We start from the raw sequence: 17,066 nt of genomic DNA on the forward strand, positions 1-17,066 counted from the left end.
CGTACCCATACCCGTAGGGTCCTATAGGGTATGGGTAGGGTCTAGGTTCTAATATGGGTCCAACACAAAAAAAAAAATCCACGTACATTATCACATGTATATATAATCATTAAGCACACTTTTATATATTAATTTTGCAATTAGCTTCTACTAGTTCTACACTTCTATTTCATTTCTAAAAAAAACATCACAAGCAATTAGTTCTACACTTTTACATCATTAGTTCGTCGGTGGAGAGTGAGAGACGGAGAGTAGAGCAAGAGAATGAGAGTAGTGCAAGAGAGAGACTATGAGTCTGATAGATGTGAGATTTGCGGCTAGTAAGTGAGGGAGGGTCAAGAATTTAATTTATAGGAAGTCTGCTAGAAGTTGGAAGGTTATGTTTATATCTATATTTATTTTAATTTTAAAAAATAAAAAATATACTATTTTATTTAGATGGGTTTATGGGTAGGGTCTGGGTATTTGAGGAGTGGACCCATACCCTACCCGATAGGACCAAGACCCATACCCTACCCTTACCCATAGGGTCCAAAAAATTAAGACCCATACCCTAATTTTAGGGTAGGGTCTGGATGGGTCTGGGTAGGGTTCTGGACCCATTGCCATCCCTACCCGGCCCGGATGGATATCAAGCCATATTTTATCAAAAAAAATGGGCTTTGGTAGTTGACAAGGTATATGATATGGTGCTACAAATGTTGCAGGGCAAAGGAATTCGAAAGACATCAATAGCACGCATATAGTACTCATTCCAAAAGTCCAAAATCCGGAGAAAGCAGCTGAATTTTGACCTATTAGGCTATATAATGTGAGCTACAAAACTATTACGAAAGTGGTAATTAACAGACTCAAATCAATCTTACCCATCCATATATCGAATACTCAGGCGAGTTTAGTACCGGGTAGGCAAATAACGGACAATATTGTTATAGTGCAAGAGGTGATTCATACGATGAGATGGAAACAAGGGACTAAGGGTTTTATGGCTTTGAAGATTGATTTCGAAAAGGCATATGATCGTCTTAAATGGTCATTTATTAGAGAAACTCTATCTCAAATGAACTTACATATTCTCCTAATTGACATCATCATGGACTGTATAACTACAACGGATTTAAAGGTGTTATAGAATGGTGAACCTTCTGGGAACTTTAAGCCAATAAGGGGGTGAGACAAGGTGATCCCTTGTCACTCTATCTTTTTGTCATGTGCATGGAACGACTTTACCAAACAATTGAAGCAGCTATCATAGACAATAAGTGGAAACCAATACGAGCAAGTCGAGGAGGCCCGTTGTTATCGAACTTGTTCTTTGCGGATGATATCATTTTATTTGCGGAGGCTTCTTTAGATCAAGAGAATGTTATTCATGATTGTTTGGATCGATTTTGCAATGCGTCGGGTAAAAAAGGTGAGTCTAGCTAAAAGTCGAGTTTATTTCTCGAATAATGTGGATATAGCAGAGGAGAAAGAGTGTTGAGGAAGATGATAGACATGGTTGAGGAGAGAGCGAGTGTTGAGGAAGATGATGGATATGATAGAGGAGAGAGAGAGTGTCGAGGAAGATGAGTGTGTGAGGCGTAAACTATGGTTGAGAATTTGAAATGACACTATTTAATTCATAATTTGAAATCCTTACAATAATGAGCTTGTTCGTCATGGTTTGGAATTTGGGTCGAATTCTAGATTTCAAATTCTAAGTCACCCAAACACTAGATTTGATCAATTCCAGAATTTCAAATGAAATCCTACTATCTAAACACAGCACATGGTAACCGCCTAACCGGTAGAAATGGCACAATTTCAGTAACCTGCCTATAGGAGATGATAATCCGCAAATAAAAATAGCAAACAAGTTTAATATGCCATGAATCTAGAAGAAAAACAAGGATTTCATGGTCAAACTCAATTGTCTGAATCATTTTGCTAATCCTACTCCAACATCAAACCACCTTTATTCAATCACATATATTCAAGAACTAAACTGGATCCTTAACTTATCCACTGTTCACTTTACAACGGCAGCATTCGTGCAAAGTTTCTTATAGGAGAGTAGCTTTAAGGAGACTTGTACCATCCCCATGGTTCGTTAGAAATATCCGACGTGACCTGCTTGATGTTCAAGTAATTCTCGATACCCCTGTAGAAAGTATACACAGTACGCATTCAGGAACGAGCATGGTTGCGGGAACAATGAACAAATATTGTTATTGTTTCTGGTTAACTAACGACAATAATTTACTTTCTCAAGGCACACTATGCAAAATAATTTGCTGTGCTTTGTGCTCAATTTAGGACTACAGCTACATGAATTATCGTTATTTGAAAGAAACTATCAAACTAATGGCAACAATGTCTACTATACAGGTAGTACTTAATTAGTTCTCCCTGCAGCCTTTTCAAGGGTTTAAAACTTACAGGGTTCCTCTTTCTAACACGCATACTTCTCAGCTTGATTATCTTTAAACCTAAACATAGCGTCATAGATCCTCAGGGTTCATATTGAACCTTAAGGAAATGTTTAAATCATAGATCCTTCCCCCTATAATGTTGGGGAAATGCATCGATCAGCGTCATAACTCGTTTTCTTCATTTTGTCTCCCTTACTCCTTTAATACATTACCCTCAATCCAAGCATATACCCTATTACCCTTAAGTGTTTGGTCCCAGCTCTCGTAATCAAGAACATGCCTGCTTTTACAATGATCCTCTAAAGTAGTTAGGTCTTTCTATCATTTCCCCATCACTTATTTTTAGTGGCATATTGGGTTATTTGATCTTAAGCCATTACTATATGAAGTAACCTGACAACGTTTTCAGGATATCCTGAAAATGTATATTAATTTGGAAGGACTACATAGTCTTTTGAACACTACTGTCTCGTGCTAGGTTCTTGATACAATCTCTCAAATGAGGAAGCGTAGTGATGAGAAATAAATTTAATGTAGTTGCAACTTGTAATTGTGTATAGGGATGAGAATAGTTAGAATGGACTCACCATTCCCCAAGCTCACGTCCAAAACCACTACGCTTGATGCCTCCCCATGGAGCATGAACAAAGCATGGTTGTGAGCAATTAACCCACACGGCTCCAGATTCCAAAAGCTGCGAGAAATAGAGATAAAAACTTGCTGAGTTTGACAAAGCGAAAAGCATTTAATCAATTATGTGGAGTGTCGAAAGTATGGATTTGTTGATTGGCGAAACAATCCTCACCTTCGATACCCTTTCACACCTTTCAAGGTCTTTTGAAAACACAGCAGAAGCTAAACCATACCTAGGAATCACAGACCATGATGAACATAAGAAGTTTTTTAAGCATACGAAAGATTGGGTTCAAGGAGGCGGAAACGATGTTAGTAAAACTTACTCAGTATCATTTGCCAAATCAAGAGCTTCATCTTCAGAACTAAATGTTTTAACACATAAGACAGGGCCAAAAACTTCTTCCCTCCATATTTGCATGGATGTGGAGATATCACTTATAATAGTTGGTTCGATGAAATACCCTTTCTTCAAATGCTGCAACAGAGACATTAAAAAATCCAGGCCTTGTTTGGCTTTAGTAGTTCACAGTTAGCTCATAGCAAAACACAGTAGTCATTATCAGTTAGTAATTAGCAAGTTTTAACAAAAGATAGCATTAACAGATTCTCTAATAGGCAGTTTACGATTAGCAATTTTAAAGCACAAAAGATAATTTTACTATTAAAACTATGCTACTTCAATCTGCTCTTTGCCAAACTTTAAATAAGCATATCGACTTGGTCAAAATGTTTATCAACCCCACATATACTTATTCACTTTGATTTGGTTCACCAAATAACTCACTGGTATAGTAACAAAAAAGATGCACTAAAATTACCTCAGGACGGGAACCTCCACACAAGATAGTTGCCCCCTCACTCTTTGCTGTTGATATGAACTTCATAATTTTATCGTACTGAAGCAAATGAAGTAAGCATTAGATGGTTCTGGTTCTCAACAAAATGTAAAAGCTAGAGATTAGGAAAGATTTTCTTATACCTGCCCCTTACTAATAACAGGGCCAAGTCGACAGCCTTCCTCAAATGGATCAGATATCTTAATGTTTTTGGTCCACTTTACAAGCCTATCAATAAATTCAGCTGCAATACTTTCCTGAAAATGATTTTTAAAACGAATAGTACAAAACCAGAAAAGGATATTTCTTAGTAGACATTTATATTAAAAAAAATCAGTAATTACTTTTAATTCATTAAATTGCTTGCAGAACTCTATGGTATGTAGATGCTCACATGCACAAGCAGTCTGGATGTTGCACTGCATATTTGACCATTTGTCCAGAAACAGCCAAACATGGTCCATTCAACAACTGCACAATTGCATATTTCAACATGTCACAGTATCAAACTGAAAGAGCTTCTCTGACAAATAACAATCAGAAAGAAGTTGATTTGCTAAGAAAAGATTTACAAGAAACCAAAGCAATACATTTTGTCTGATCCAACTAACCTTGATCAATATCAACATCTTCGAACACGATAATAGGACTTTTACCTCCAAGTTCCAATGTAACAGGCTGCAATCAAGTTAAATATTAAAAACAGTGGCACACATATCATAAAAAGTGAAGATTTAGAATAACTACTACTTCACTAACTAGTTGTGTTGTGACTCACCTTAACCAATTGAGCAGCTGAAGCCATCACTTTGCTGCCAGTGGCACTACTTCCAGTAAATGCAACCTAATTAATTAAAATAACAGTCACCTACAATACAATATGAATCTCAAACTTTTTAGAATGTACAACTAAAGCACACAGTGCAGGGTAAAACCTTGTCAACATCAGGATGAGCTGCTAGCGGTGCACCGGCATCTGGACCCAATCCAGTCACAATATTCAACACCCCCGGAGGAAGTCCCACTTCATTGCAAACTTCTCCAAATTCTAGGCAAGTTCTGAAACCAAAAAATAGAAAGAACAATTATCTGAGATAAGCATAGACTGTCGCATAGAAGGAGCAGTTTCTTGGCTTTGATATGAGACATACATAGATGCCAACTCTGATGGCTTCAGTACAGCTGTACACCCAGCAGCAAGAGCTGGAGCAATTTTCCATGTAGCCATTAGAAGTGGGTAATTCCTTCAATGGAGAAAAGATCATCAGTAAGGCAGTAACAGTAAAAACATTGCACTTGGACTAGGTTACTTAATCTCTTAATTTCTCGTGCAGTATCCATGATAGATATACAATAGTTGACACTCCAAAATAATACACTTATGCTTCATTTTGAGCCATATATCGACATTTTAAAATAATACACTTATGCTTCATTTTGAGCCATATACATGCAAATATTCTATAAATAGCCTTTTTCTAGATTGAACTTCGGATAGGACAGTTGTCTAACACTTCTAGCTAAGCCCAAATCCCAATAACATAATATTTAGAGGGAAGGAAGATATTCCAGTCTGCACAACAAACAAAGAGCATAAAAGCAAGAAAGTCGAGGGGCAGGGGAGGTGATGCGGGTGGGGTGGACTATCCAAGCAATCTAAGCTATCATCAAGAAACTAACTTCCCTTCCATCTACTTTCTCAAAACCATTTGATATCTAACAAGTCTGTCTCCCAACCAATCACCTAAATATCTCTGAGTCTATAATTCTGTATAAAGCTCTAGCTTATGCCTTGTAGGTTATACCGTCATAGGCTATAGCGGATAGCCTACCTTCTCTCATTTGTCTATCAAGATAATACATTCACATAAACCACTAAAAATATGTACTTCAACAAAATCAAATATCAAATGATAAAATCTAGTATGAAACATGAAAGTATGTTCTGGCATTCTTTCCAAACTCTTGTCTCCTTTTATCACTTTTTTCCCCAACCTCCTTAAAAAGAAGGTTAGGTTAGGTTCAGGTGAAAGGAATTACCATGGGGTAATCAATCCAACAACACCAATGGGCTGCCTGAGAACATGACTTTTGAATCTCTCCATTGGAAGGGTGACGGGAGCTTTTTGTTTAGCGTCCATGGCTTCTGCTTGACCGGCAAAATATTCAAAACATGTGGCCACATCATCCTATAACATGAGAACCAAAGCACGGAACTCAGAACTAATGCAGAGAAAGGAAGCAAAAAGAGAATATTCAAACCATCAGCTCACAATATCCAACACTGCTTCATCAAACGGTTTCCCAGAATCAATCGTTTCAAGTTTAACAAAATGATCTTTTCTTTCTGTCACCTGAAATGAAAAAGTCAGAATCAGATATGTATTTGACCAAAGAAATAAACCCATTCTTGTGTCTTATGAATTCAACGTTTCAACCCAAGATACACCTCAATCATGAAGAAGCATATCCAAACTTACACTTGAACACGTCAAATTACACCAAAAATGAAAGAAATTTCAAAATGGGTCTTAGTTACGCTTCCGAGTTCAACACTGAGTCCTTGTTTATATGTCTAATTTCCAAAATTCACACTAAGCGAATGTTCAAAGAAGCACTCTTACTTAGCCAGTAACATAATTGTAGCAGCTAGGAAATTTTATCAGCAACTCCCTTTTTATAACTAAATTCGGAATAGATAAGTACCTTATAAAATCTATACTAAGTTTAACAACAACCCCAAGGAACACGCCAATTCCTTAACCAAATACCTAAATTAACCTTTTTGTATATTTTTTTTTGTAGAAACCACAATAAAGGAGGGTAGAATTGCAAGATATATTTCATCTCATCCTTAAGAAACGGAGGGACTGAGGGAATAAATTTAGTTCCCAAGAAAACTTAATTTGGTTCAATCTTAATGAGTCATCTTAGAGTTTTTTTTCCTTAAATATTATTGCATATGAAGAAAAGCAGCTTGTAACAAGAAAAATACAAATTAATATTGTATCAATTTAGGATTATTAGAACACAATCGCCTAGCATATGTCACAATTTTTTCTCGCCCCTTTTCAACACCGTGATTAGTAACCTTCTCACCACCCCATATATTGCTTTACCACCATTAGGAAACGAAAAAAAAATTAGATTAACATAAAACTCGTACATCGTGTGGGTCAAGAAGCTAGTTGCTTATAAACACCAATCTTTTATGACTTCTTTCTTAATAGATCACTGCTTTTTAATTGATCACCATGTTGCTACAAAATCACTATTAATGGCGGTAATCATCCTTAAAAGGCAATTTGATGATCAATTCAAGGTCATATTAGGTCATTTTGAAGCTTAGGCGGTGATTTACAAAAAAAGGTCACAAAAAGGTTAATGTTCTTAAAGTTCTTTTACTAAAAAGAGCTTTGTATAAAGAAATGATACAAATTAGGTACAAGTGTTAGAGCTTCCTAACAACAATGTACGAGACTGGAGGTTGAGCCGGAAAAATGTGTTGAAGGCTGAAAGAATATCTTCAGGTAGAGCAAGCTTTTGCTTATGTTATTTTTTACTGAAGCTTTCTACTTGATTTGGCTTCAGAGAAATGATGTTATCTTTAACGAGTCACGTAAGAGTTATGAGACAGTGTATGAGGTGATTGTTATATAGACTTATAGTTGTTTATAGAGCAACTCATGAACTAAGATCCTTCTAGTAAGCGCTTTACTTCCAATCAAGAGTGACTAGGTTCAACCTTTCCTAGAAGGTGGGGACCTAGTCATAATGATTTCCAATTTAGTTTAGTGCTGCTAGTTCGGTTAAGGTGATTGTTCTGTTAGAATTGTAACTGTTTAGCTTGTAAACTTATATTTTTGGTAATGAAATCAATTATTTTATTAAGACAGTCCTAGTACGCACTAAGGGAGCAGATATCCAGTAGATGATTGCATACACAAACACAATTCATTGCTTATCAAACACAATCAGAACTTCAGACCCAAGAACACCTGTACCTTCTCAAATCAGGTCATACATTTCACAAGTATACATTCACTTCAACGCCATGGACAATGATTCACTCAGGTAAAACTCATCATTGATAGGGCCTAAAAGAACTTTGTATCTTCTCAAATCTGGTAACAAAATTTACATGGACACAATGGTTCACTTAGAGCAAATCCTATATTACTTGGACTCTTCATTTGACCTCAAATACCCGTGTCAACTCCTTGACACACCAACATGGGTATTGAAGCTGCTACATCACGTGCCAGGCCACCTATCAGGTTTACATACACCAGGAGGTCTAGGGGGAAGAATACTGAAATGTAGAGTGAGCTGGCAAGAATGAGCTGGCAGAGGGTTAGTTACTGTCACTCTAGTGGGTGCGGAAATTCAGGGAGTTGGTTAGAGAAATATCTGTTAGAGAAATATCTGTCCAGAGGGAATGTAGCTGACATTCTAGAATCCACTCTAGGATCTATAAATAAAGAGAGTAGGAGAAGGAGAAAGGTATTCAGAAAAGTGTAAGGAAATAGGCTGGGAGAGCTCACATTCCTCTCGAATGAGTGTGATTGTAATTGGTTCACTTCTTTGGTAAATCAATACAATATCTATCTGGTGACCATAATTTCTGTTAATATTAACTAATTGATCTAGAGCTGTGGGTAATTCCTAGCAACTTGGTATCAGAGCGGTGAGATTCATTACCGGGAAGAATGGTGGGTGGAGCACATTCTCAGAGGCTTGATCATCTGGAGGCAGAGGTGGTATCATTAAAAGCTACCATCACTGAAGATGTCACAAATGCAGTTTCTGATGTCGCCCGGAGAGTCCAACAGTTGGCCGTGAATTTGGAGAGGATGACCTCTCAATTCAAAGAGGATCTCAGGGAAACCACCAACCAACAGGGAGGAAGAATTGACCAGGGTCGCGAACAACATGACTCCATGGTGGCTCAACTGAAGCAGGATCAAGAGAAGTTTCAGAGTGAAATCCGAGGCACAGTGGAGAGTGTGCGACACATGAACAGAGAACCCCATGGCGAGAATGGGGGAGGGGGTGGTGGTGAGTTCAACTGGAGTAGAGAAAGGGGAAGCCAATTCCTGGGAGACGGCGGTGAGGGAGGCCGAGATTCTGGTGGGGGTGTTCACGGAGGTCCGGGAAGGGCGAGTTGGCGTTATAGGAAACTGGATCTGCCCACGTTTGATGGCACAAATCCCGATGGTTGGATACTAAGGGCTGAACGATACTTCAAATTCCACCACCTGGACGAAGAAGACAAGGTGGAAGCAGCGGTGGTGGCGCTCGAAGGTGATGCGTTGTTATGGTTTCAGTGGGAAAGTACAAGGATGCCAATGGTTCACTGGGAGGAACTGAAGTTGATGCTCCTCCGGCAGTTCCGGACGACCGCCACCGGAAGCCTATACGAGCAGTGGCTAGATCTCACGCAAGAAGGGACGGTTCAGGAATACCGGCGACGGTTTATTGAGTTGGTCGCTCCTTTGGTGAGGGTGCTAGAAGAAATCGCCAAAGGCAACTTCATAAAAGGGCTCAAACCAGAGGTTAGGGCTGAAGTTAGGTTACATGGGCCTAAATCCTTGGACCAGGCAATGGACCTAGCATTAAAAGTGGAAGATAAGTTGAAATGGGCCAAGATCCAACAGGGGGACCCACCCGTTCCACTTACAAGGGTGGTACAGGGCTTTTTGCTTACAATTCAGTAGCATCTCATAAGGAGGGTGGTGGGCTAAACACGAAAAAAGGGCCCAACTCTTATCAAGGGAGTTGGTCAACTGCAGGCTCCCAAACAGGGTCATCCATGCCCATAGCCAGGCCCATTTCAGAAATAAGAAAATTAAGTGAGAAGGAGGTCCAACTCAGAAAAGAAAGGGGATTATGTTATAGATGTGATGACAAATGGAACCCTGGGCACAAATACAGAAAAAAAGAGTTGAGTGTATTGCTCATCGGGGAGGATGACGATGACGTCACGGTGGAGATGGCGGTGGAACATAACGCCATAGAGCATAAAGATGAGGAAAAAAACGAAGTTCAGCCAGAGATTTCTCTCAACTCTGTCATGGGTATTACAAGCCCTAAAACATTAAAAATGACGGGCACATTAACGGACACGAGGTGGTCATAATGGTGGATCCAGGAGCCACCCATAATTTTATCTCCACCGATACAGTGGCGGCACTCAAAATTCCTCTCTTCCCGACAAAATCTTTCGGGGTGGCGTTGGGTACCGGAGAAGCCGTACACGGGCAGGGTGAGTGTAAGGGTGTAATAATTGAAGTACAAGGGATCACAGTAGTGGAGGATTTCTTGCCATTGAAGCTCGGAAATTCTGATCTTATATTTGGCATACAGTGGCTGGAGAAGCTTGGCACCATGTCTACTAATTGGAAGACCCAGACATTGAAGTTTCAAGTGGGGGGCAAAACGGTCATCCTCAAGGGGGATCCGAGTTTGGGACGGAGCAAAATTTCATTAAAGGCCATGATTAGAACCTTAAAAAAAGAGAAGCAGGGGGTATTAGTGGAATGTAACCTGTTGGAAGGGCAGACAGAACAGGAGGAGGAATTTATGATGAAAATTCCTGAGTTTTTGAAGGGAGTATGCAGCAAGTACCAGCAAGTTTTTCGAATGTCGGCCGGTTTACCTCCGGAGAGAGGTCATGAGCACTCCATAACACTTAAAGAGGGGGCTGATCCAGTTAGTATTCGGCCATACCGTTTTCCCCAAGCACAGAAGGATGAAGTCGAGCAGCTCATCAGAGATATGTTGCAAGCCAAGATCATTCAACCTTCCCACAGCCCTTTCTCGAGCCCGGTTTTATTGGTGAAGAAAAAGGATGGCTCGTGGCGATTTTGTGTCGACTACAGAGCATTAAACAAGGTAACAGTTCCGGACAAATATCCCATTCCCATTATTGATGAATTACTGGATGAATTACATGGTGCTAAGGTGTTCACAAAATTAGACCTCAAATCTGGGTATCATCAAATAAGGATGAAACCTACTGACATCCCTAAAACAGCCTTTAGGACTCATGAGGGTCATTATGAATGGTTAGTCATGCCCTTTGGCTTAACCAATGCACCGGCTACATTTCAATCCTTGATGAACGATGTTTTCAGACCTTTTCTTAGGAGATTTGTGTTGGTATTTTTTGATGATATCTTGGTTTATAGCCAAGACTTTGAGACACATGTGCAACACCTGGAACAAGTGTTGGGTTTATTGGCTCAACACAGGCTGTACGCTAATGGGAAGAAATGCGATTTTGGGCAACAAGAAGTGGCATACCTTGGGCATGTGATTTCCAGCAAAGGGGTAGCAGTGGATAATAGTAAGGTTGCTGCAATGCTCCAGTGGCCTATACCTCAGAACCTCAAAGAACTCAGGGGGTTCCTAGGTCTCACCGGGTACTACAGAAAGTTTATTAAAGGCTATGCTCAAATAGCCCACCCACTCACCGAACAATTGAAGAAGGACAACTATGGGTGGAGTTCCGAGGCCACAACAGCTTTCAATGCCCTGAAACAAGCAATGACACAAGCTCCAATTTTAACAATGCCGGATTTCACTAAGGTTTTTGAGGTGGAAACGGATGCTTCAGGGTACGGGTTAGGTGCTGTCCTCAGTCAGGGGGGACATCCGATTGCGTTCTTTAGCAAAATCTTGGGCTCAAGAGCGAGGCTAAAGTCTATATACGAAAAAGAACTCATGGCAATTGTGTTAGCCGTTCTTAAATGGCGGCATTATCTTTTGGGGAGGAAGTTTGTGGTTAAAACGGATCAACAAAGCTTGAAGTTCCTCATGGAACAACGTGAAGTGGGGTCTGAATACCAGAGATGGGTTAGCAAGCTCCTGGGGTATGATTTTGATATAACATACCGGACTGGCACCTCCAACAAAGTGGCAGATGCTTTATCACGAGAGTTTCAAGAAGATCTCAGTCTTAATTCAGCTATAGCCACCTGCACAGTTCAATGGGAGGAGTTATTCAGAGAAATACAGCAGGATACCTTCATTATGCAGCTCACTAAGGACCTGCAGGATCAGAAAGCAGTACCAAAAGGGTATTACTTGGAGCAAGGCCAATTGCGGTACAAAGGCCGACTTGTTATCCCCCACAACTCGTCCCTCATTCCCACTCTTCTCAATGAATATCATGCCTCGCCTGTGGGGGGTCACTCAGGGGAGTTCAAAACATACAAAAGACTGGCACATGAATGGTACTGGCGGGGTATGCGAAAGATCATCACCTCATATGTTCAAGCTTGTGCGACCTGCCAACAGCAAAAACACAGTACCCTTCAACCAGCGGGGCTCCTCCAACCCCTTCCAATTCCTACATTGGTCTGGGAAGACATTTCCATGGATTTTGTAGAGGGCCTTCCTATGTCAAAAGGAGTGAATTCGGTCCTTGTGGTGGTGGATCGATTGACTAAATATGGTCACTTCATCGGCTTGAAGCACCCCTATACGGCTTACACAGTTGCTATGACTTTCATGAAGGAGATAGTCCGATTACATGGGTTTCCCACCACCATCGTCACAGATAGGGACCGGATTTTCATGAGCTTATTTTGGAAAGAGTTGTTTAAACTTCAAGGCACGTCGTTACACAGGAGCACTGCGTATCATCCTCAGTCGGATGGCCAGACGGAGGTTGTGAACAAATGTTTAGAAACGTACCTGCGGTGTTTTATCCAGGGCACTCCTAGCAGATGGGCTACTTGGCTCTCTTGGGCTGAGTATTGGTACAATACTTCAACCCACTCCTCTACTAACTGCACGCCCTTCAAGGCCCTCTATGGTCGAGACCCTCCTCAACTATTGAAGTATGAAAGGTACAGCAGTGCTCTGCAATCACTGGAAGATACTCTCCTGGAGAGAGATGCAATATTAGATGATTTAAAAAGCCATCTGATTCGTGCTCAGCAAAGGATGACAGCTCAAGAGAATACACACTGTCGAGAATTGGAGTTTCAGGTTGGAGATTATGTGTACTTAAAGCTTCAACCTTACCGACAAAACTCTCTGGCTAGAAGAGTCAATGAGAAGCTTGCTCCCAGATATTATGGACCTTACGAAGTCATACAACGGATTGGTCAAGTGGCTTATAAGCTGCAACTTCCCCCCCACTCTAAGGTCCATAATGTATTTCATATTTCACTTCTAAAGCCAGCAGTAGGGTCCTACATCACTCCACTCACCCTCCCTCCTCAACTGTCTGCTGATTTGGTTATGGAAGCTGTACCAGAGGCCGTTCTTGGCGTGAGACCTAGCGCTTCTGCCCCACAATCTGACATAGAAGTCCTGATTAAATGGAAGGCTCTCCCTGATTTTGAGGCTACATGGGAGGATTACACTTCTCTCCTCACTTTGTTTCCTTCTTTCCACCTTGAGGACAAGGTGGCTGTGTGGGAAGGGGGTAATGCTACATCACGTGCCAGGCCACCTATCAGGTTTACATACACCAGGAGGTCTAGGGGGAAGAATACTGAAATGTAGAGTGAGCTGGCAAGAATGAGCTGGCAGAGGGTTAGTTACTGTCACTCTAGTGGGTGCGGAAATTCAGGGAGTTGGTTAGAGAAATATCTGTTAGAGAAATATCTCTCTAGAGGGAATGTAGCTGACATTCTAGAATCCACTCTAGGATCTATAAATAAAGAGAGTAGGAGAAGGAGAAAGGTATTCAGAAAAGTGTAAGGAAATAGGCTGGGAGAGCTCACATTCCTCTCGAATGAGTGTGATTGTAATTGGTTCACTTCTTTGGTAAATCAATAATTCAATACAATATCTATCTGGTGACCATAATTTCTGTTAATATTAACTAATTGATCTAGAGCTGTGGGTAATTCCTAGCAGAAGCCTTCAACACTTACTTTGAGCCAAAATCATGGAACTTTTCATGAGTTTCCCGAGTCGCACATTTGGACACGTACCCACTTCAACACGAGTACCCAAGTGTAGGTAACATAGAGCAAAGCCAATCAAGGACAGAAAGTAATAACCAGAAAAACAAAGAGATAAGTGTATCATATTTCAGCATTTAAACAGCAACCTTCTCTTCTTAATTGACTGTTAAGGTCAAATTTAAAAATACTTCTTTCAGATTCACTTCCTAAATAGCTCCGTCTTCTCTAAGTAGATATATTGCAAACCCAATCTATCAAATCTCTTCACAAGAGGATTAGAAAGTACCACGTTTACCTTTCAGAGGAATCACAACTATAACTACACCATTCTATCACCACCACCCCAGTCCCCCTCGATGACTTTAGATCACATACTCACATGTATACTATCATACATTACTCTCTGACAGTCTGACTGCTAGACTGATGATTCAAAAGGCATACATATGAATTGTACTTCCCACAATTAGTTTGTATAGTGTATAGGCAAAGAAAGTGTTGCTCCTATCTTCAGTATTGCACGATGGTGCTAAATCTTAAAGTGTAATATCGAACTGGGAATCGGGCAAAATGTGTTACCCTATATACTCTTTCATAAAATTGAATGATCTCAAATCACCTCCTTACTCGAAGATCGTGCGGTTTGGCCCCATTATTAAGACTGGTATATATGATCAAATAGACAAACAGTGGGTAAAGCTACCCAATTCGCCGCCCAGATAGGCTGATAGAGAGAGGGAAAAGAGTGTCAAATGTCAAGAATAAGAATATAAGATGCTAATATTATCTAGGTTTGGTTCCGCACTTCCACATACAACCCAACAAAACTGAACTCTGGAAAGTAACCATTTAAGTTTTAAACACAACATTTGCTGCAGATAATTCATTAGCCCTCCATTTGAACACTGAAGCATGAAATTAAGACTACCTTCATCTCAAAATACATTACCAATTTTGCCACTATCGGATGTCAAAAAACTACTTTATCCATTTCCTTTTCTCGAGTGGCGATCACATCCAACAATAATACTATAAAACTACCAGCTACCTTTCAACTCTTAATTCTCATCACACCTATTTTTCTCCCTCTTTTCTCAATAAAATTACCTTACCCGCCATGGAGTAACTTTTTATAAAAAGAAAAATAGAAATCCTCTAAGCTGCCCTCCCACAAAACCCAACTCAAAGGCCGATTACAAGCCAAACACCCCAATCCCCTGTCCCTTAAATTCCAAGCAGATGCTTGAGGGTAGGAATGGACCCCTAAACTTCGCTATGGAAGATAGGAAACTCACCACTTGACCCAACCCCAAATCATAACTACTCATTCCCTCTCCTCAATTATACATTCAGAGACGGAAGGATTACATTACAACCCAACCTAGGAGTTTTCCCAATTCTGACACTACTCCCTTATAAAAAAATCCCTCAAATTAAACTTCAACATGCATATATTGCCAAAACCTTCCACCCCCCACTCCCCAATAAAAAAACATCAATTATTATTCAACAAATACAACATTATCATCACCAAACAACATCATAATAATTGAATTATGTAAAAAAAAAAAAGATGTAGGACAAAAGAGTCTCAATACTTTAGCTGCAATAGCACGCAAATATCTGGCACGATGAGCTCCAGATGTAGCAGCCCACTCTCTTCCCTTATTCCTCTTGAGGGCTCTTCGAGCGGCCGCCACCGCAACCTCTATATCCTCGGAACTGCCCGCCGGAATATCACCTATAACCACATTTTCATGAATCGTAAAATTTAATATAAGATCATCTTACCATAATTTATACAAGTTACACAATTTCTTCAAGTGTAAAATTTAATATAAGACCATCCTACCATAATTTATACGAGTTCCACAATTTCTTCCAGAGTAAAATTTAATATAAGACGATCTTACAATAATTTATCAGGTCATGTTTAAACCCATCATCTCTAACGTTAAAAAACAATCCCTTTAACATAGAATGCTTCACTATAAAAACGTGGTTTTACAATAACTTCATTATAGAGTTACTCCAGTTCATAATAAAAAAATCGCTAATTGACCCATTCGCTATTATAATAATGATCCTGCTATTTACCTTACAATCATAATTCTTTCTAATTCAAAATATTTCATTTTAGGAGAAAAAAAAAAGTTCTAACCGATGATCTCCTCATTAGATGGGTTGATAATAGGGATGCGATTTTTCTTGATGGGTTCTCTCCACTCTCCATCAATGAATAACTGGCGAGAAGGAATTGGCATCGACATTTTTTAAAAAAACAGTAGAAGAAATTCAGTAAAATAGAGATGAAAAAAAAAAGGAGAGGAGAGAGAAAGAGTGGCAATAATGGAGTGAAGAAGAGAGTGAGGTTTTGGGTTTTATAATTGAAGATACGAGGACATTTTTGGACTCTTGGTGGATGATGATGAGGTGGGTATTATACGTGGCTACTCGTAACGTTCTTATTCAACCGAAATTGTAGCACTTGTTTTTGAAATAGTCTATTTTGTTAATACTATTTAACATAAAGATAAGTAATATAATTAAATCATAAACAAAAGGGATATTCCATTTGGTACCATTGTGCTTTTGGCTTTTTCATTTGGTACCACTATTTTTCAGATATTCTACATGGTACCACTATAATTTGATTTTATAATCTATTGTAGCATGCAACTAAGTAAAGTGTTAATTTAAGTTAGAATAGGCTAGAGTTTTACTTCGATTTACATGTTTTAATTTGCGTTAAGGTTTTAGTAATCGTTTTAGTCGTTAAGGTCAAAGTTGAGGTCATATTTGACAATAAAAAGACATAGAATATTAGATCATTTTTATGAAAATTTTGACTGAAAAATAGAGATTTAAGGGTTAAAACGACACCCTAAAATCTTAATTTATTAAATTTTTGCAACTATAAATAGAAACATGCAAACCCAAACAAAACCGTATTCTTGTTCAACCATTAACTAACATTTTGCTTAAAAAATGGTATGATAAAGATTAATATTAAATTAGAGTGGTATCTTGTGGAATTTTAAAATAACAGTGGTACCAAATGGAAAAGCCAAAAATTCAATGGTACCAAATGGAATATCCCTAAACAAAATGATAAGTGAAGATAATTAACATAAATAATCCTCACTTTTATCCCTAATTTTTTTACTTTTGTTGTTTTCAATTCAATACTTTATGATAGATAAGAATTAGGGCCTGTTCTCTTCGGCATAAAATAGCTAGACTGAACTGAACTG

General features: G+C 39.3%; 1 protein-coding gene across 1 annotated transcript; it reads right to left on the bottom strand.

The window, feature by feature from the left end:
- Positions 1-1,877: 1,877 nt before the first annotated feature.
- Positions 1,878-16,134, bottom strand: LOC104894202 (betaine aldehyde dehydrogenase, chloroplastic). The gene is made up of 15 exons (NM_001303094.1): positions 15,974-16,134; positions 15,411-15,553; positions 6,160-6,240; positions 5,927-6,075; positions 5,038-5,130; positions 4,822-4,945; positions 4,665-4,730; positions 4,498-4,564; positions 4,281-4,357; positions 4,030-4,143; positions 3,869-3,946; positions 3,374-3,525; positions 3,220-3,280; positions 3,002-3,108; positions 1,878-2,143 (listed from the first exon to the last, which is right to left on the bottom strand). Exons 1-15 carry the CDS (start codon positions 16,080-16,082, stop codon positions 2,062-2,064), a joined length of 1,503 nt encoding a protein of 500 aa, NP_001290023.1. The 5' UTR covers positions 16,083-16,134; the 3' UTR covers positions 1,878-2,061.
- Positions 16,135-17,066: the final 932 nt, after the last annotated feature.

This window comes from Beta vulgaris, chromosome 5, assembly GCF_026745355.1.
Source record: "Beta vulgaris subsp. vulgaris cultivar EL10 chromosome 5, EL10.2, whole genome shotgun sequence".
Taxonomy (NCBI): Eukaryota; Viridiplantae; Streptophyta; class Magnoliopsida; order Caryophyllales; family Amaranthaceae; genus Beta; species Beta vulgaris.

Coding starts and splice junctions, on each gene's coding strand:
- LOC104894202 (NM_001303094.1), bottom strand. CDS start 16,082: ATGTCGATGCCAATTCCTTCTCGCCAGTTATTCATTGATGGAGAGTGG. Junction 4,144..4,280: donor CATCCAGACTGCTTGTGCAT/GTGAGCATCTAC, acceptor AATCATTTTCAG/GAAAGTATTGCAGCTGAATT. Junction 3,526..3,868: donor GTGGAGGTTCCCGTCCTGAG/GTAATTTTAGTG, acceptor TCTCTGTTGCAG/CATTTGAAGAAAGGGTATTT.